Genomic DNA, 22,196 nt, shown 5'->3' with positions numbered 1-22,196 from the left:
ATGTATTGATGCATCTTCCCTTGAAGTTCAAAGTAATTCACCATCTGCAAAACACAGACCAAGTGCAGTGATACTATTTTAACAGGGGGACAAGAAGTTCCTGTTAAACAGATTAATGTTGGCAAAGTTCTTGAGTGCTAAACATTGGACCCAATTCCTTAACTTGGTGCAACCACTAGTCCACCAGGAACACCTGGGGGTTTTAGAAGGAGTTTTTATTGCGATGTGTTTTTTGTTTTGTATGTATTTTGATTATAATGCCACAATATTTATGAGCCAACTATGGGCATCGCCATGACACTTCAGTATTCAGAAATACGTTTTTCTATTTCTGGCCGAAGCTGCGTTGTATTGATTTTAATGTGATGGTAGACAGTGCCTGAAGCATCCTAAGCCATGTAAAAGTAAGCTGTTCAGCTGTAAAACCAGCAGCATAGTAGCCACCTTTCCGTATAATATTGGAATCTTTCATCTGACCGAAAGCTCTAGACCTCATGTGTTTGTGAACAGGAAGAGGCCATTAAATGTTGAATAGCCTCAGGACCCATCCCCACTCCTCTCCATCCCCACTCCTCAGGCCCCATCCCCACTCCTCAGGTCCCATCCCCACTCCTCAGGTCCCATCCCCACTCCTCAGGTCCCATCCCCACTCCTCTCCATCCCCACTCCTCAGGTCCCATCCCCACTCCTCCCCATCCCCACTCCTCAGGCCCCATCCCCACTCCTCAGGTCCCATCCCCACTCCTCTCCATCCCCACTCCTCAGGTCCCATCCCCACTCCTCCCCATCCCCACTCCTCCCCATCCCCACTCCTCCCCATCCCCACTCCTCAGGTCCCATCCCCACTCCTCCCCATCCCCACTCCTCAGGTCCCATCCCCACTCCTCAGGTCCCATCCCCACTGCTCAGGTCCCATCCCCACTCCTCAGGCACCCGCAGCACAGTGAGAAACAGATCTGTAATTCCCCGGCAGTTCTAGTTCCCATCCCCCATGCGTGTCCAAGGCTGCAGCAGACACTGAGAGCCCGCGCTGTCTGGGGTCCCGTCCAGAGTTTGGGTCTTGTCCCAGACAAGTGAGTGCACTCCAGTGTTGTCCTTCATGTTCTCCTCTCCAAGGCCAATACATCTGTTCTTTAATGGCCCCTATTAAATCTTCTCCAAAATGCCAAAAATGTCCCTCTCTCCCACCCACTTCTCTCTCTTTTTTTTCTTTGCTCCTCTCTCTATCTGTCTCTCTCTTTTCCCCACATGTTCTCCCTCCCTCCTTCCCTCCACCCTCCCTCCTCTCTCTGGCTCTGGTTCCTCCTCTCCCCCTCTTGCTCTCTCTTCCTCAGCGTGGCCCCATCAATCGTGCACTACTGTATCGCTTATGACAGCATTTGCTAAAAATGTGCCTATTTATGAGCTGGCTGTGACTCCAAAGGGAAGGTGAACAACTTTCAGCCACACAACTGGAAAAAAGAAGAACAACAGATGTCTACTGTACTAGAACTAGCGCTTGCTAGGATGTCCTGAATTGCTGCTTGTATCCCTGCTGATTAGGCGTTTGACACCGCACAAACTGTGTGTTGATGGTAATTTTGAAACCATAGATTTAATAGAGACCCAGTCAGACCAATAGTATGAAAAATCAGGAACAGAGTTTATTTACAATGATGCGCATCAAGGGAGAGACAGTATGACTTCACCTAAAGATCCATCAGCTGCTCTAACTAGACAAAGAAAATAGTTAGGGTTTAAGTATCTCCCCAGGCTGACAGGAGATGGCGTTGGTCATCCCATCTCACGTGGACTACACTGAATCAGACTCTGATTAGTGGCAACCTGGCAATCCGGAGCAGATAGCTACTGACGCAGCCATGCAGAACAGTAAAACACTGCAAAGTCATAATATTCCCGCTTATCTTTAAATACAGTCACACACAGATATACACAGGGACAGTACAGATATCATACAGTCATTATAGAATCATAGTTTTATCAAAGTGACCCACTAATGAGAAATGCATAACAGTAAACCACATATTGTAATATTGGGCATAATGCAGAACGTTAAACCACATATTGTAATATTGGACATAATGTTCTATTCCACTTTCTCTCAGTGTACTGTGTGTGTGTGTGTGTGTGTGTGTGTGTGTGTGTGTGTCAGAGGACTGGCTGAGGTTTGGTTTAGCTCCCTCTCAGACAGCTCCTTGCTTGTTTATAGATTAATAGAAGAATGGCACATGTATGGATTGCAGGAAGCCACACTGACCTGATGAAACCTGAAAGTCTTTTTGCTCTGTAGTGTCGGAGCTGGGCTGGTTTTGCAGGCGTGTGTAGAGAGAAATGTCATTAAAAGGTGACCGTGGCGCACGTTACCTGTTGGATATTGTATGCTGTGTATGCTTTATATTTATATTTATGTGTTCATTTACTCGTCTCCCTCACCTCCCTCTATCCTTGGGGTATGCTGCTGTGGGAAGGAGTGGTCCTGCATCTTAATTGACCAGGCTTCCACCTTCATCAGAAGGTTAATTCTGGCACTCTCCTTGTAGTAAAGCACTCGCTCACTCACCCCCCCCCCCCCCCCCCCCACTCTCTCTCTCTCGTTTTCTCTCTCTCTCTGTCTGTCTGTAGTGCTTTCTAAGAGTTGGGTACAACACTAGGATCAGTCCCCTACTGTAGGCCAATCTCCGTGCTGCAGTGGTTTCAGGATTTAAAACAAGCGTAGTGGAGATGCCACATGGACCAACAAAACAGAAATAACCTGTCCCCAAAGCTTTTGCACACACCTACATGTGTGTATGCCTGTGTCTGTTTGTGTATGAATATGTATGTATGTATGTATGTATGGCTGGATGGATGGATGGATGTCATTTACACCTGATGTGTATGCCTCTGCCACAGACTCTGAGAAGGCAAGTGGAGAGCCGGGGAACGGTCTGGCCCAGTGGAGGCTGAACGATCAGCTCTACCCGTGCCCAGTGTGTGGGAAAGTGTTTGGCCGACAGCAAACTCTATCCAGACACCTGTCCCTACACACAGGTGAGCGGACACACCAGAGGCCCAGTGCCAACGCCTGCATAGGGAATAGTCTCACACACATACACACACACACCCATACACACACACCCATACACACACACACATACACACACACACACACACACACACACACAGTCAGTCAGTAAATCCCAGGCGGGTGCTGTTTGTGGTGGTGAGTAAATAAGGTTGAGTAGACAGGATTACCCTCCCTTTAAAGAGATTAGACCTCTGATTAGTCTCTGGGAAAAGAATCACAGTAATTACAGCCACCCCACAGCACTGGCCACACTGATCCCAGAACAGCAACATCATGGCCTCCATGTGTTGTCACAGAGTGGACTGGGCTGCATAGAGTAGCCTCAGGTTACTCTACCAAAACTGTATTACCACATCAGTAGGCTTCATAACTTGGTTATGTTGTAACATTACAACCTTTTGTCTACTGAATTTTGAGGCTTCTCGTTCTTTTTTTCTCTTTGTGTGTTTCTGTCTCTCTAACTTCTCTCTGTTTTTGTGTCTGTGTGCCATTGCAGATGAGAGGAAGTACAAGTGTCATTTGTGTCCCTACGCCGCTAAGTGTCGTGCCAACCTCAACCAGCACCTGACTATTCACTCGGTCAAGCTGGTGAGCACCGACGCTGAACACATTGTTAATGCCGTGACTGGCGAGAGCAATGAACGCAAGAACTGCTCATTCTATTACAGGTACAGTAGGTGTTGGCACGTTCCCACACACACACACACACGCACGCACGCATGGCACATCGCCTCAGCCACATTCCACTCCTCCCTCTCAAACTCTGAAAGGCTGAAAGGCTCTGTTCATCTCCTCTTTGTGTGTGGATTTATTTCCCTGTTGTCTGTTTGTGTGTCCCTGCTGTAGCTGCCACGTGTGTGGTTTCCAGACCGAGCTGAATGCCCAGTTTGTGAGTCACATGTCTCTGCACGTAGACAAGGAGCAGTGGATGTTCTCCCTGTGCTGCACCTCCTGCGACTATGTCACTGTGGACGAGAGTGACATCAAGTCCCATGTAGCTGCAGAGCACTTGGGTAAGAGCCTCTCATCAGTCACGCACACACAACACACGTTAGCATCATTTCAAACAGTCTCGGAGGTAACCAACGACTATTTTAAGGTAATGATTATTTAACTGATTTATTTTCTAGACTCCATACAGTTGATGTACTGTAGGTTGTTCTGCAATTCAACCAATTTACTTCCTTTGCATGGCAATATTGTAATATGACATGGTCAAATTTACCGTTTATTATTGCTAAATGCAAAGCCATTTAAAAAAATAGATTACAACAAATATTTCAACGAGCGATTTTCTGTGACAGATTTTATCTTTTCATTCACTCTCATTCACGTCCTTTGACAAAGTTGTAGGGCCCTGACGGTTTCTCATATCTGCATTTAGGGACAAAATGGATTAAATTGATTTTAATCAATTGTAGATCCTTCTGAATTCGGTATGTTGGTATGGCCTTTATTGGGTCCTTGATGGCATTGTAGAGATGTTGCAGATGAAATGTGTTTGTGTATTATCATTCCATGAGGGTTGAGTAAGAGCTGCTATGCTGTGGGCACACCGGGAGTCTTCCTTTCCACTCATGCTTCTTAGCAGGACAGGTGCTCCCTGCCCAGGAGTGATTAGTCATTTAATCAGTTCATAACATCGTCTGGATCACCTCAGCTGAGTCCCATTCCTCTTATTGATGGCATTATTGTCAGGGACAGAGAGAGAGAGCCTGGTGTGTGTATTTATGTCTGTTTTTAGAGAGAAGAGAAGTGTGGGGGGGGGGGGGGTTGAGAAAGTGAGGGATTGATATAACATTGACCATTACAGAAGAACAATGCATGTGTATGTGGTTGAGCTGGCATCAGCCATTTTGCAAGCTTCAACAGCCCTTGGGAGCATTGTCCTGAGATGCTCCATCTTGCTTGTGTTCATCCCCCCTCTCCCCTTCTCCCACACACATACACACACATGCAGACACTGGAGGACGGATCAATACCGACACTCACTCTTGATTGGTCTCTCCGCTTAACTACAGGCGCCATGGCAATGCAGCAAATGCTGTAACCTTCAGAATGATCTGCTACAGAGGAAGACAACCAGTGCTTTAGGAATTCTTCTCAGGACATATTTCTATTAGTGTATAATTGCCCCTTTCCCAAGTACATCAAAATGCAAGCCCACATGGCAGAATGATTCAATCAAGACGGAGACAAAGACATTGTTCCTGATATTGTGTGCCAGTATGTCATTGATGATGGTACTGTTTAAGGGGACTTTAGAGGTGTGTTTCCCTGGGTTGACAGGTCTGTCTCGAAGTCCGCTCAGTGAGACGAAGAGCACATCCTCCTCTCTGTCCGCCCTCAGCGACTCTCTCAACAGCTCCGAGGGCGGCGATGCCACTCCCAGCAGTGAGGAGCTCAAGAGTCTCCTGGCCCCGCCCTCCACCGGCAGCCAATCAAGCTCTGGCTCAGGGTCAGACGAGAAGTCCGAGAAAGGTGAGAGGTCGTCGGGGACACCCTTTGGACGCTGCATTCAAGCCACTAAGCATTCAAATACAGAAAGGCTGCAGTAGGAAACCTCATTCACTGACAATATATGAAATCAAAAATTACGACAATTTTGAAAAATATGAACTCTGTGTTTTAGTCTTTTTTTGGTCATCATTTCATGCCGTGATTATAAAGGCTTTTCATGAACAACTCCAGAAGGTCAAAGATAATGGCACACTTTCAGAAGCATTGCTATGGCAGAGCCTTGAGACTGGGTATTATATTAAGAGAAAGCTGCTGCTGCTGCTGCTGCTGCTGTTTTATCAGCAGCGGTTCATGCCAGCAGCCCTTCGCTGCCAGTTGTACCCCCACAGCAGAGCGTGGCGCTGTGCACCTTTGGGGCTGGAAGGCTGTAATGGCCAGTTTGACACTGGCCCGACCTGCTGGAGGATCCAATGCCGTCCAGTCAGTCCTGAGTGCCAGGAGAGCCGTGGCTGTCAGACGCTGCTGCACCGAGAGGCAAACCATCACCTCCTTAAGTGGCTTTGGCTGCTGGCACTCTGGGCCCCTCTATCCTGTTAGCAGCTTGCACCAGTGTAAGGAGGGCCAGCTGGTTGTTAATGTGGACACAGTTAGGAAATACAAGCCTGAGGCCCAGTGCTGGCTTAAGTGTGCTGCCCTCAGTAGTCATAAATGCAAATGAGTCTGAGGCATGGCAAAACATTTACGTGTCCACTTCAATCAAGCTAATCGCTGTAATATTGCGCTGTTAGGCCTTGTATCAGTGGCAAAAATCCTGAAATCCCTTCCAAATGACTTGCTGTGTCTTTTTAAATATGGTGACTTCATGCTCAGGGTCTTTTGACGCCATTTTATTGTGCTGCTTAGATGTTTGGAGCAAACACAAGAGCAGCAGAACTGTAGTGTGTTAATCAACAGCGTATGTATAACAGGGTCCCTGCATTCAGATGAGCCTCAACATCACATGGATGCAGCCCAGTGCCAGGTGCTCTGAGTGGGTCGTGTTAGTGTGATTATAGCCCTGCTCTGGATACTGGTCAGGACCGGGCATGGATCTCATGCAAACACTGTCCACTGAATGGGTAGTGGATAGGGGTGTTTCTGAAAATCTAAAACTGTCTCCGAATATCTTTTCAAAGCTGCGTCCTGCTTTATTGGAAAAGACTACTAAATTCATGAGGGTCAAAAGAGAGCTGTTTTGCATTCCAAGATAATTGTGCTGTGCTAAACGTATCAGGTGAACAGGGCGTCCGTACTAATCGGAGGCCCCTTTCTCCCTCTCTCCCGCCGACAGGCTTTGAATGTGTGTTCTGTAACTTTGTGTGTAAGACACGGGCAATGTACGAGCGGCACCTGCAGATCCACCTCATCACGCGCATGTTTGAGTGCGACGTCTGCCACAAGTTCATGAAGACGCCGCAGCAGCTGCTGGAGCACAAGAAGTGCCACTCCGTGCCCACTGGAGGACTCAAGTAAGGAAAGCAAGTACCAGCTGCAGCTTCCCTCTCTCTCTCCTCTCCTGTTCCACCCACACACACACACACACACACACACACACACATTGTGTGCTTACTCACTCGCTCACACAGTAACATCTTTACACATACACACACATGCACACACACTAACACACACACACACACACACACACACACACAAATTTACATCCATCCAATATAAAAATATGAACATTGCCATCCACTGCATAAATACAGTTATACTCCCATAGACTGCACATTATGGGTCTCATTTATGACAATGGAGCACAAGCTTCAGCAATATTGCCATTGTAGTTCCACTGAACTACTGTTTAAATCACATTTTGTATTTGCATTGAATAATATATTCCTTAGCATTCATTTTTTTCAGATTATTTTTTTATTTTTAAAAAGAATCCACCCAGTAATGAATTGGCTCTGACTTTATATGCCCAGTTATTGCAGTGGGGCAGTAGCTGAATGACAATAAGGATGTCTGTCTCAGCTGTAATGTCCATTTCTGTATCTGTAATTTGATTTTGGCTTTGGACAATTTTCACAGCATCTCCATGGGTTGCATAAAATTAGTTATTTGGTGGGTGTGGATTTATGTTAATTGTTTGAACATAACTCTGTTTGTGAATCATAAGTAATGTAGGTAGATATGGACCCAATCTGGGTTTCCATTATGTTCATGAATGAGGCCTTAACAGTTAAAGACCCCCCACACACACACACACACACACATACACTAACTAAAAGAACCTAATTACTGCTGAAAGTCAAGAACACATAGAAAACCAGTCTAAACGTACAGTATAAGTTGGTATTTGAATTGTTCAGTTCCAGTAACTGGGGGAATGTGAGTGCTCTTGTGACGGCTGTGGGAGTGCTGGTTTGCTGCTGAGGGGCTGGTGGGCGTCCGATAGGCTGCATGATATGTGTGTGTAACAGACGCCCGGACCAGCAGCAACACCCCATCTGCTGAGAGAGAGGCCTGCCAGCAGCACCGAGCTCCAGATCACACTGTTCATTCCCAGCCAGTCCGTCACACACACACACACACACACACACACACACACACACACACACACATACAGACACACATACAGATACACAGAGACAGACAGACAGACTGGTTTTCATGCAAACACATTATCACAGAAAAATCCCTCACTCTCAAATACTGACTGAACAAAATTCTAGGTCCCCTCCACACACAAACATCAAAATACACATGGGATGCTACACATGGGATGCTTGTCAGAATGAGGGATGCCCATAGTAATACATCTTTTGTTTGTTCCATTGTCAGGGTGTCTATTTTGGCTTCCAAAATCTGTCATTGACATGTCTGTTTTGTCAAGTTCTCTCACACACACACGCACACACAGTGGATCATGTTAAGTCATGTGTCTCTGATGTCATTGCATCATCTATCATTTGCAGCCCGGTGTCATGCCCTCCACCTGTACAGACAGTATTAGTGGTGCTAGTGCTAGATAGAGGGTTAGTGTAGCACGGACTGAGAGAGACGAACAGCATCACATTTAAACAGAAATCCAGCTCGAATCATTTGGAATCATGTGCGTGTCACTGCTACTGTCGCTTCGTCAAATAATTATCAACACCTTATTAACTAAACTGCAGGTTCTGTGTGGTTATTTATATCAACACCTTATTAACTAAACTGCAGGTTCTGTGTGGTTATTTATTTACAAAGTGCAGCGCCTGGTCAGAATCTCTGTTTAAAGCTAAGCGGTGGTGGTTTGGTACATGGATTGTGGAGAACCTTGAGAGGACACTGGTCGCATGGCTGGTCGCACAAATGAGGCAGAATTCCCCCGAATGCATGCTGAATAAGAACACGGACACAGCTTCAGCTTCTTAGCACACACAGACACACACACACACACACACACACACACACACACATACACACACATACACACACATACACATACACACTAGAGTGTGCCTGTGCTCTTTGTTGCCTTGCTGTTGAGTGTGAGTGAGGGTGCAAGGAGTGAGGAGGCAGGAGAGAGGCTGTTAGTGGAGAGAGGACAGGGCCTCTGTTGAGTGCTGGTTTCTCAGGTGATTCTGTTCTGCAGGGTGTGTGAGGCGATTTGGGGGCCAGAGCAGATGAAAGGGGCAATTTAAATGTAAGTGCCACTCATTTCTTCATTTGCCTTCATTTGCCTAAAACATCAATCCCCTTCCTCACCTGTCCAATGTCTCACAAATACACACACACGTGTACACACACAGACTTGCACACAACACACATACACACATGATCACACATCATATGTTGAGCAACACACGTGCAGGCATCCATACAGCCATAGAAACATATTCTCATTTCATCTCCACTATGTCTTACTTGTTAAATTGTGTGACTCAATCATTTGTCATGTCTCTGATCACCAGATTGAGTTGGTCCAGTCCCTCTGCCTGTCTTCTGTCTCCCTGCTGCTGTCTCCTATCTCTTCTTCTCAGTGTGTCTCCCCCTTTTCTCTTATCTTCTCTTCTCAGTGTGTCTCCCCCTTTTCTCTTCTTCTCAGTCTCTCCCCCTTTTCTCTTCTCTTCTTCTTCTCAGTGTCTCCCCATTTTCTCTTGTTCTTCTCAGTGTGTCTCTCCCTTTTCTCTTATTCTTCTCAGTGTCTCTCCCTTTACTCTTCTCTTCTTCTCAGTGTCTCTCCCTTTACTCTTCTCTTCCCTTTTCTTGTCACCTCTCTGCGTCCTCCTCACATCTTTGGCCTTTATCCCTCCCACTCCTCCTCTCTCTCAGTATACACGTGCAGTCTCTCTTGCTCCTGTGCTCCAGGTGTTGGCGTAGTATTGCCTTAAACCCTTAAAGGAGTACCGTCACACCAGTGTGACGGGAATGTTGAGAAATGAACGTTCTAAAGAATATCTGGGTTCATTGAATGCAACATAGAATTTTAGAACCTTCAATTGTTGCGGAACTTAGAACGTTCAAAAACCTACACCTTTAAGGGTTAAACAAATGTGCCGTGTGTGTCTCTGTGTGTGCATCTCTCACTCAGGTGCCCGTTCTGTGTGTACTCCACCAGCAGGCCCGCGGCCCTGGAGTGCCACCTGAAGACCCACTGCAAGCCGGAGTACCGCTGCCGCATCTGCCAATCGGTGTGGGCAGACCAGGCCGAGCTGGAGGGGCACGCGCGTGCCCACCGGCTGGGCAACCACTACCGCTGCGAGCAGTGCGGCTACCTCTCCAAGACGGCCAACAAGCTGATCGAGCACGTGCGCGTGCACACAGGCGAGCGGCCCTTCCGCTGCGACCGCTGCAGCTACAGCTGCAAGCGCAAGGACAACCTCAACCTGCACAAGCGCCTGAAGCACGCCCCGCGCCAGAGCTACAGCTGCAGCCTCTGCCCCTTCACCACCACGCACCCCTTCGTCTTCAGCCGACACCTCAAGAAGCACCAGGGGGGAGGAGGAGGAGGGGGAGGGGAAGGGAGCGCCGAGGAAGGCGAGGCCCAGCAGGGCAGCTCTTGCCTGGGCCTGGGCGGAGGGCGGGAGGCCCTGCTGCTGCTGGAGGAGGAGGCGGGCCTGGGCGGCAGCAGCAGTGGGAGCGGCGGCAGTAACAGCAGCAGCCCCCTCATGAGCCTGTCGGCCTCGCAGGCCCTGCAGTCGGTGGCGCTGTCCATCAGGTGCAAGCAGCAGCAGCAGCGCCAGGGCGCCTCGCCTCTCCAGCACTACCTCTCCGCCAACGGCTTGGCAGCGCCCACACCTCCGCTCCCGGCCCTGGCGTCTGCGTGGTCGCCGCGTGCCGGCTCGCTGGCGTCCAGCTACTACGAGCAGTACAGGAACTGTGAGCTGGCTCACCTCATCCCGCTCACCACACTCTTCACCATGCGCCGCTACGCGCCCCACGGCTTGCCCTCCTCCTCCTCCTCCTCTTCCTCCCCCTCTCTCTTCTCCTCTTCTCCCTGCCTCTCCAGACAGGGGCGCATCACATCCCTTCCTTCACCCAAAACTCCCAGCTCTCTCAAACACTCCTTCCTGGCTTACCTGGGACTGACCGAGCGCGCTAAAACTGTCTGACCTGTTGTCCTCCTTCCACCTTTTTCCTTTCATATTTTCCTGCATCCCTCGACTCCCTCGGCCCTCTTCATGCCTGAACTATTAGGTTAAATAAGACAGTCATCTGTACCACTTAAAAGTGGCTTCTTTCCAATCAAGGGCAACAAATGCCCAAATGCTGGCCAGAAGGCTAGCCACGGTAGAGACAATGAACCATTTATCAAAAAGAGAAGGAAAAAGGCTACATGTACTGAATGCATTTATATCAAAGCTGCTTTGTCCTCTTGCTTATATCAATCCAATTATTACTCCCTTTTGGTTTGTTTTTCTTTTATTTCTTCTCAAAGGTTTTTCAGAGACCAGGAAAAAACAAAACAAATAGTATGGCGTAATCCTTTTCTTTTTGACTAGGATAAAAAAAAGTAAGAAGAGTTAAAAGAAAAAAAAAGAGAATCTGCAAGCGCTATTTTTTTGTGCATTTATGTCTTTTTGCCAAGCATCAGATAGCATGCCTATGTGTTAGAATGGGGTTTGATTTGACATCATGTATGGGCTTTTTGTATGATATAATCTCCCAGGGTGTTTGTTTATAGGCCCTGTTCCCCAGCCAGTCCATGAAAGAGACTGCTTTCTATATTTAACAAAAAAATGTCTTTTCTCCAAAGCCACGCCTCAAATCACGCACTTGATTATTTATCAGATTGTACATAGTTTGGCATTTGTTTGTTAGGTGGGTTATTTTTGGTCGCTTGGCTTGGGTTGTTTTTGTAGATTTGGTAAAACCAAACACATTAACACTAATCTCACCTGTCTTATGGGCTGCCCCTTCTTTCGTAACTGCACGGTGGAGGAGCTGCTTTTCTCCCCTGATGGTGCCATGCTGGTGCCAGACCCATAGAGATCTCTGCCACGTGTGAAGCCTCCGGGGTGGTTGGCGGCACGCTGTAGCTAGTGATGTTCCCGCCATCCCTGAAACCCACCAGTGGCTGGTATCAGCAGTGGCATGACTAAGGCAGTGCAGAGACCATCGACGTGACCTTAAAGATGAGATGTGGGTCAGGAAAGCTCCTTGCAAATAGGTCATGTATTTAACAGAAAGCAAAGCTATGTCTACATTTCATCAGATATGGACTTTTTTTTTTTTTCGTGGAGGTGACTGGCAAGTCAGGGGAAACTCTGCAGACCCAGTCACCAAAGGCCGATTTAATGGTGCTTTTTGGAGGTTTTTTGTAATTTTGTGTAAAAAGAACTGTTCCAAAATGACTTGAATGAATGTATTTTATTTTCCTTTGGGTTCAATGTTAAAGTGATACAGAGGTAACTGGACTGAGTGTAACGTGAGGATTGTTGGTGGCCTTCTGTGTCTGGTTCTGTTCATCTTTTTGCATATTCAGTTTTTGTGTTATTTTTGGAATTTGTACTGAGCCTTTTAAAAATGTAGAATATGAAAATAATGATTACCTGTACTAACAAAAATTGAGGAATCATTGAAAAATGGCTCCAAGTGCAATGTGGATGCTGCCATTTAATGAGTTAATGATGATGTATGTAGAAGCTGGGCAGACATGGTACTGTTTTGACATCCCCCTCTTATATTTGAGTTGTGAATGTACTTCATCACATTTCAGAGACAGAAAGCACTTAGGCCCTCAAAAGTCTGACGTTTTGATGCCACCCATACATAAGCATGGTGACAATGTGTGGTCCTGATGATGAAACAAGCTGATCAATATGCCTTTCACCTGCTTTCTGTTGTCATTTTACTTTTGGGAAATGGAAGCTAAATTGAGACGTGATTTAATTGTTCTTGTTGAAGGGCAAAACCCATAGGAGGACGACTCTCCTGCCCCTGACTCCTGTCTTTAAACTTGGAACACAACAGAGCCCAAATTAAACATCAGAGGTTAAACCCCCACCCACCACCACATCCCTGGTCCATAAAAGTTGCCAGGCTAAATTGAGATACGCCTTTTTTGCACAGTGCCGAAAATGTTGCACGTTTGAAAAAAGAGGAATCTATTTCTCAGAGCAAATAAAGAACATTTGACAACAAAAAACACAAATAATTGGAGCTCTCAGTACTGGACACTCCAAATGAAAGCAAAACATTTAACTTGGGTCATCTTTAAAAGTAATCCTCCATATCCCCACCCACCTATCTATCTATCTATCCTCACAAGGTTTGGAAAGTTTCTCAGCAATTAGCTATAAATTACCTCATTAATTAATGGTCAGGAATTCAGTGTCTAGAAATGGAGGGTTGTCATTCTATGCTATTAGTCACTGCTAGTTTTATATTTCCGAAATGCTGTAAGGTAAAGGAATAATCACTGGCAAAGTGCCAATTTTAGTTGCAATTTTGCCTCCTCTTGGGTGAGAATAGGAGTGTTATTGGATGACCCTTGTATTATCATTTTCCCCATGTATATATTCTTTCTGTTGATTATAAAATTGGTGGCGATATTCTTGGTGATTGAGTTGAGTTACTGAATCAGTTAACAATGAGGATATGATGGACATAAATAGTCACTCAGTGACAACTTGACCCTTTTGTCATTTTTTAACCTTTAAAACTTGTGTCTATGTTCAGCATGCAGTTCTGGTGCTATGTTGTAACAAAATAAGGAGTTCCACTGCTTGATACAAACGGCTCCTTCTCTTCTCATATGTTCTACCCCAGTGCCACTTGGTGGAAAGAAGTGGCCTGAGGCCCCAGAGGACACAAGTCAAACTTGGCTCTCTGCGGTCCATTCTGTGGACACATGCATATAAATCCTGTGTGTCCTTTTTTGGAAAAGCCTACCTTTGGTTCTTATTCTTTTAGTCAGTCTGCCTTCAACAACTACCATGTCATGGTCAAGCCAACAGAAAAATCATGTCATGTTTCTTTTTGCCCTCACTCTGTTCCAGCACGTGCAGAACATGAGAATGGCTGTGGTCTAGGACAGCGCTTCCCAAACTTTGTTCCCGGCGTACCACCACCTACATCCTGACTCGGCCCTCGTACCCCCACCATCAGACACATAGAAACGTAACACATTCTATTGACGCATTCCGGGCATCATGTTTAATTAGCCGCCCTACATGATAACAAATAACAAAATCAAAATGTGCAACTGGTCTATGAGCTCTCACACTAAAAAAACAGGGTGGAGAACAACATTATGAAACACAAAGAACAAAGAGGCTTAAGATTTTTTTTTTTTTTTTAATAATTTTGTACACTTTTCCCACATTGCCCTTTTCATCTCGCTTACCCCTAGTGGAAGCTCGCGTACCACCGGTGATGCACGTACCACAGTTTGGGAATCCCTGGCCTAGGATATTCTTAAGCTAATCTAATTTTAAGCACTTCTTTTAAATATTTTGCCTGATCATAAGCAGCATCATTCGGCTACTATTTTTTATATGTTTGTTTTCCATTACAAGACTTACAAACTGCATGATATTGCTCTCTTGGTCTCTTTTTGTTCTAGTTCTTTGCACTTATGTTGTATCCTCTCAGTACTAACTTACTGTAAACATGGTTTGCAGTTGACTGCGTAAACAATACTGCATTTTCAACAGTCCGTTCGCTTAGCATTTTTCGCTATATTTTATGACAAGGCTCAACTTTTTTTCTATTTTGTTCTACTTTTGGCACTTGGTGATACAAATAATTGGTATATGCTGTAAAAAAGCTTTTTTATGACTTCATTCTTAAGGCTGTACAGGGTTGTTTGTGACAGTAACTGGTAATTAGACCATTTGTACTTTTTATTTGGTTTTGTATTTGGTTTGGTTCTATGTTTTGGCATCCTTTTATGTTCCGATTGCCAGTTCTAAATGTAACAGAATTTGAAAGTAAAGCTCACATCAGATATTACACTGAATGTCTCGTGTCTGCTCTCTTCCTATGATGATTCTAACTAAATGTCAAGAGTGATAAAACCAAACATGAATGAAAAACTATTTTAGCTATCAGTTAACCTAGAAGCATTTCTAAAAGGTGTACTTTAGTTCTTTATAAAGCCAAACAGTCATAAATTAGTGAAAACATTCACTAAGACAGTTTGTATCTTTTTGTGCTTCAAGTTCTTCTGCTTTACAAAATACATACATAGTGCCACATTCTTGTCCTAAAATTCAATACCCTCGTTAAAGACTGTCACAAGCCACCATAACTGCATTGGTGTGTGTGTGTGTGTGTGTATGTGAGTTCAGGCTCTCAGAACAAGCCAGAGGTGGGTCCCACCTCCTAATGAGAACAGATGAAGCAGAGACAAAGCGTTTGCCAGCATTACGCCATCCATTCATCTCCATTAGGCCTGTGAAGCTGCACTGCACCTTCAACCCGAGCCTCACTGGAGCTGCCACACTCCTACAGACAGGGAAATACACTGCACACAACAGTCTGGTACAGGCAGTGGACATAAACGTACCCTACAGACAGGCAAATACACTGCACAAAACAGTCTGGTACACAGTGAAACGTACAGAAGAAACCTACAGACAGGCAAATGCACTACACAAAACAGGCTGTTACACGCAGTGGACATAAACGTACCCTACAGATAGGCAAATACACTGCACAAAACAGTCTTGTACACACAGTGGACATAAACATGCAGAAATCACTAGAAAAAATTTATGTACATTTGTACAGTATATATACAAAATCACACATCAGTAGATAGGATGTTATGTGATGTCTGGGCCAGTCATTCATTCCGCAATATTATACATCCATTTTTTTACTGATGCAATACTGGGAAATAAACCGGTAACACTTTACTTGACAGTATCGACATAAGAGTGACATGACCCCTAACCTTAACCCTAATCCCAACCCTAACCCAAATCCTAATCCTAAAACTAACCCTAATCCTAACCCTAACTTGTTATGACAAAAACTGTCACTTAATAACAGAAGCGTTATATCATAATAGTTTATAACTTGTTTATGACATGTTCATCACAGTGTTGTCGAGTGACAACACTGTGATGAACATGTCATAAACAAGTCATATGTCGATACTGTCAAGTAAAGTGTAACCAATAAACCTCTAGTTACTGTGGTACTGTGTACTGTCCACTAAAGTCTTTGACATGTCATGGTTTGCCTTTAATGAGACCCTCTCTTGCAGGTTCTAAAACATCTTAATCACTTCAAAGCAGAACCATAGGGACCACAGAGCTTAATGCACTTCGGCCAGAGCAGTTGTGCTGATTAGCCAGTATGTATCTTGGGAAGGACACACACTATCTAAAAAAAAAAAAAAGATTTTTTTTTAGCCATGAGTAACTGGTTTTGAAGGCACTATCTCACCCATGTTCATACCAAGTTATATAAGACAAAATCATCTGAAATCTGTGCTGACAGAGTTCTGCATTAACTTCAGTGTAACATTTTCAGCTCATGATCTGTATGAAGATGCATTTCTGGATAACTGATACAACATAAACAATGGTTTGTGGATGTTGCTTAATTTAAATGAAAAAGCCTAACTAAAGCTTATTTAACCATGAGTACAATTCTAAACACAAAAATCATTGGGTCAGTTCAACACTCCCGCATGTCACATGACTGCTTAGGTCAAGACACGTTGCTCATTCACTGACTTTGCCCTTTAAATTAGGGCCCAATGTATTATTTTGGATACATGTTTTTGTTGATATCTATATTAATCACTCGCCATTCAGTAAATATCAACACAGGTAAGTATTGAAACATGGTGAAGTAAAGTCAGTAGCATTGCAGTATTTTGTAAACGTCAATTGGAAGTACCCATCCTCACATTCATTCAATCAAATGAATTATTTTGGTTTGAATGTATATCAACCACCTACTTAATTACAAATAAAAAAACATTTTAATAGAATAGTTAATAGAAGTTATTTTGTCATCTTATCACACTACTCATAAATACATTATCATAAAAAGCCATTACATAGACAATACACTACCAGACATATTTCAATTGGACACACACATAGAGGAGGTCTTACGAAGTTACACTGGGACAACTTTGGACATGTTTGTTTGTTTTATTTGTTTCACTAAAATGTTGTGTGGGCACATGCCCAGCCAAGGTCAATGAGCAGGATACCAACAGGTCAGTTATTTTTAGCTGTGAGGGGGAAGTGTTGACATAGCTAAATACCTCCTGTGTAAAGGTCATATAGTAAATCACACTTACAATGGCTTTCTGGGATGGCTCACTGCATCTCTACTGGGCCCTTAATGTTCTTAGAAGATGGAGATATGACACCTCAAGCATCATAGCGGTAAAGACACACACACACACACACACACACACACACACACACACACACACACACACAGGCACACGCAATTATTATTATTATTAGTAGTAGTAGTAGTAGTAGTAGTAGTAGTAGTAGTAGTAGTATGTCACAGGCAATAACTGGATAAATGCTCTGGACTGATTTTGAACTGAAGCAAACATTCTGACCAGATTCTGAGGGGAGCTGGTAACTGCAAGACTAGGGAAAAAATAGATGTATACATGTAAATACATTTACATCATATATGAATGAAGTGGTTGAACCAAGATATAACACTAAAATGTATCATGTTGACGGACAACAAGAATTATACAATACACAACAATAATACTGTAATAATTTCCACTGAGGTCAGCACTCGGGCTTTTCTGAGCCCTTGCCTTTGTGTGTGCGCTTGTCTGTGGTTGGACAGCGAGGTGAGTTTTTCTCGGCATCGCTGTGGCTGCAGCTGTCTGCTCAGCACAGACCTCTGACACCAGCGCATGAAAGTTGGCAGCAGACGATCGATCGGCCGTTGGCTTTTTTGTTTGTAGGGTTGAGGCCGGCCCTGGCTTCATTACACACCAAGTCCAGCCACAGGGGAGTCTCTCTCTCTCTCTCTTTTCCTTCCTCTCTCTCTCTCTCTCTCATTCATGTCTCCTGTGTTTTCTTCATTTTCACTGTCTCAGTACCTATTTCTCTCTCTTTCTCTCGTTCCCTCTCTTTCCCTCTCTTTCTCTCATGCTGCAGTGGGCATTTCCAGACCAGAGGAGCTTCCTACTGTTTGCCAAAAGTGTAATCCCGCCATGACCCTGAATGACCCCACCTCAAGAGGAAAGCTGCTTAGAGGAGGGGTTTGAAGGGAGGGCTGCATGTCTGCAGGAAACCCCCAGCTGCCTGGCTGCTTCTGCCTGCTCTCCCCGCCACCCCCACCCCTCCCCCTCCGTGTCCCTCTCTTTCTCTCTTTCTTTCTCTCTCCCTTTATAGCTCTCTCGTTTTTGGTCTCCTGTGTTGGCCTGCAGCATCAATATTTCCCAGGCTCTCTCGCTTCACCTCCATGCGGCCAGGCCGGGCCTGAGTGTGTGAGGAGGCACTGCGTGCTAAGTGAAGACAGATCCCCTGCTCTTGTCTTGGAAGAGGAAAACAAATGGAGCAGGGCATGGAAAAAGACGGCACACAGTGAAAATTAGAGCTGGGTTGGAATACTCCAGGAGGAATTTCAACAAAAAAAAGGAGAAAGAAATACCAAGCTCTGGAATCGATTATCTCCTCACAAATATCACAGACATAGAACATTTGGTGGATTTTGTTTCTAACTGAAATTCCTATCAGACATTGGGGTTCATCCTCTGATGAGGTTAGTTGTTGGCTCTATCCTCTTATGGGGGCAGTGTTTTCTGTACATTTACCAGTGAGCAAGTAGCAATCAATGAGCATTCCTGAATGGGTATTTCTACTGTGTGTGTGTGTGTGTGTGTGTGTGTGTGTGTGTGTGTGTGTGTGTGTGTGTGTGTGTGTGTGTGTGTGTGTTAGAAGAGGCGAGAAAAGCAAACAACATGGCACATTGTGACCAAAAACCCCAGAAAGCAGAAAGATTGAAGATATTATGTGACACAAACAGCAGTGAGTAATCGTTAAACAAAGGGGGGCAGTTGGACAGATAATCTGCACCATATCTAACTCACAGACGGGGCATAAACAAGACAAGTAGGAACATGCATTTCCTGTCAGCCCTGACCCAGCTAACCTCAACCTCGTCAAACCCCCCTGTGGCGCGATCCTCCACTGTAGATGAGGCTAGGATTATACCACCATGGCACAGCAGGGGGTTTGACAATTTGGAGGTGCAACAGAAGAGAGGGGCATGGGGCAGACGGAGACGGAAAGGAGGTGTGTTTTGATGTTAACACACTGCTTAACATTAGAAACATATTGTAGCACACACAACCCTGGACTGCACAAATGATATTAAATGTGGTGTGGATACATATGTGTGTGGGTATACCTACACTCACAATTTAAAGCCCAACCGTGCCTAAGATTGAAAAAAAAAATCAATTGAGACACTGACAGTGAACCTGAGCATACTCGAGGGTTACCATGGCACCAAAGCCCACAAAGCAATCGCGGGGTCACTAGGTCTCCATGGATACGTAATCATCAGCTGAAGCATAATAACATCAATACCCCATTGCACAGCAAAGCCACTGACAGGCAAACAAACCATTTATTTTCCTCTCAATCTTCTTTTTTTTGGTAGTGTGTATTTAAGAGATTTTTGGTAGTGTGTATTTATGAGTATGATTGGCTACAGGAGGGAATTTAAATGAGAGCACAAAGGTTATTTTGATCAGGCATCTCATGTTCTCTTGATATCTCACACAGCAGCATATGCTTCTTGTCCACCTTTGATCGACTACCCTGACACTGCCCTCTGTATCACAAGGGGTGTGGGGGTCAGATGACATATAGGGTATGTCTGGGGGTATCGCAGAGCCTCCAGGTGGCAGCATTGCACCTCTTTAAGTTATTCTGCAAGGCTGACCGTGAAGAGGAGATGGCTATCTGGGTCAGGACTCAATGTTCTCAGTCACAGAGTCTTTGTATTGCTGATCTTCAGATATGAAAGAAAGAATGATATGGTGCGGGTGTTTCATAACAACTCATACATTCACCAATATTTTTTTCATTTATGTTGAACAGAGAGATTTGTATAGGTTTGTTCCACCTATTGTCTCTCCAGAGAAGATGAAATGGCCTTGAAAGAAAGAATGAAAAAGAGCTAAAAATATAGACTGTTTTTAAAAGGCCTTGTGATTGCAGTTATTGGAAGCCCTTCCAAAATCACTTAAAGCCCTCTTATAGCCTCTCGTCTCCAATTAAGATTCTGGGAATTCAGCCATTAATGCTGATTTTAAGGGAGCACAGGTCAAACAAATGAGGACCTATCTATCCAGGAGTTCATTTTATCCCCTACCTCTCTCTGAAGTAAAGCTGAGATATCTGCCATGTACGTGAACAATTCTGAACTTTAATTTTACATTTTAGAGAGTCTTTGCACGGCTTTTTCTTTTTCTTCTACATCTTTTACACCTCATATTTGCATGATTACACCTCATATTTGTATGATTATTGTGGCCCTTTACATACATGCTCTTCAAAAGCTATTTTAGAATGAAAGGTATTGTAGTTATCTATCTATATGTTTTTTGAAGTCTATGGCTATGTAGCATTTTTGTAAAATATGAATTACAATACCACTACAATACCTTTCATTCTAAAATAGTTTTGAAGAGCATGTATGTAAAGGGCCACAATAATTTGGTCATAATGGTACTGATGTTATAGGGTAACATTGTAGATTGTGATGTCCAAATACAGTAAACAGTACTGTAAGCCTGTTTGCATAGTGAAATCAATTTTTATTCTAAATGCTCTATGTTAATGCTGATGGTTCCCTGCAATGTGTATGTTTACAAGGAGATAATTGCTTGAAAATTCTTTGACTAAGGATACCCGAGTCCTGCCTAATTTATTTTAATTCATTTGAAAATTCCTGAGAAGCAAAAGATGAATAAACATGTAATGACACCAACATACAATGAAATCTGACACCACTATTCACTAACAGATCCAACATAGCAAGAACCTTAATTTCAGACTTTAGACAGATAGTCAGGACACTGTTGGACAACACAAGATAGACAAGAAAATCTAGGATAACTGAAACAGGCATTCTGAAATGTACAAGCAATGCTGAAAGAAAAGTCTCCTGTGATTTTCTATTCACATAAATAAAGGCACTATTCTCACCTTGGAAAAAAAGTAATTTTGTTTATTGTACAGAGCCCTGGAAATATTCTCACAGGTCAGGAGTCATATCAAAGGTAGCTCCAAGTGCTTTATCTAAATATTCACAAAACTGTGAGAATGCTCTAACATACAGTACATGCACACAGCAAACACAGAGAATACATTTGCAAAAGCCTGAATGGGGAAATGGAAAACACCTGTCTCCGTCCCAGCTTGCCAGACGCAGTGTGTTCGCTTGTTGGCACCTGTGCCAGACCAGTGGTGCCGTGTGGTCAGCAAAAGTTTACCCATCTGCCCGTACCAGTAAGAGTGCCCTCTCTCCACATGTCCAGCAACAAACCAATGGGCACTCCGGCTGAGCCCTGGCATTTCTCCCAGACATGTCAGCCTGGCGCGACAACACTGCCCTCTCCACGGCACTTACACTCGCCAGCCCACTTCTCTAGTCATGACCTGCATGCACACACACACACACACCTGTCAAAGAGATCAGTCAGGCCATGTGGTTTCCGCCCAGGTAGGCCTACTACTGCAATCCAGCAGGCTTGGCCTGATGATAATTTCAAGTTTAGATTCCTATCTCAGATAGGAAATGATATTGGCATTGGCAACAAACAACATCACTTCTCAAATGGTAAATAAAATACTTGAATACTTAAATACTTCCTCCATACTTAAATGGACATAATTGAAGTATTAACTTATACCAAATACTAAACTAATACATAAACTAAAGTATTAACACTGGCCACACAATGTCAGTAAAGTCTGAAATATTTCAAGTGCAAGTACTGTGGTGTCTTCTGTAGTGATGTTTGGTGAGTCTAGAGAGCTGTTATGTCCAGAAGGGAAATTTCCTTTTCATGTTGATATTCATAAATCCTTTGTTTAAATAACCCTTAAGTTTCAACATAAAATGTGAGCTTTTGAAATCTATCCTAGTATCATCATCCTGTATATCTTGTAGTGTATGTTGTGTGTGATGTCTTAAGAATGACCTTGAATTTCCCCTTGTGGATCAATAA

General features: G+C 44.3%; 1 protein-coding gene across 1 annotated transcript in view; it reads left to right on the top strand.

Annotated features, from left to right (window-relative positions):
• The window catches only part of znf827 (zinc finger protein 827), a 50,958-nt gene extending 36,019 nt beyond the window's left edge, over positions 1-14,939 (top strand). Inside the window, exons 9-14 of the mRNA XM_076294220.1 lie at positions 2,893-3,030; positions 3,564-3,735; positions 3,914-4,080; positions 5,357-5,548; positions 6,858-7,035; positions 10,092-14,939. Coding sequence (XP_076150335.1) covers positions 2,893-3,030; positions 3,564-3,735; positions 3,914-4,080; positions 5,357-5,548; positions 6,858-7,035; positions 10,092-11,112 — 1,868 coding nt within the window. The 3' untranslated portion in view covers positions 11,113-14,939. The remainder of the gene's footprint in view (positions 1-2,892; positions 3,031-3,563; positions 3,736-3,913; positions 4,081-5,356; positions 5,549-6,857; positions 7,036-10,091) is intronic.
• The last annotated feature ends 7,257 nt before the right edge of the window (positions 14,940-22,196 follow it).

Source organism: Alosa pseudoharengus, unplaced genomic scaffold (genome assembly GCF_046254945.1).
Source record: "Alosa pseudoharengus isolate Yale_2024_CS ecotype anadromous, Long Island Sound unplaced genomic scaffold, YU_APseudo_1.1 YU_APseudo_1.1_scf_2, whole genome shotgun sequence".
Taxonomy (NCBI): Eukaryota; Metazoa; Chordata; class Actinopteri; order Clupeiformes; family Clupeidae; genus Alosa; species Alosa pseudoharengus.
The sequence above is the reverse complement of the archived record's forward strand: the minus strand, read 5'-3'. Positions and strand labels throughout refer to the sequence as shown.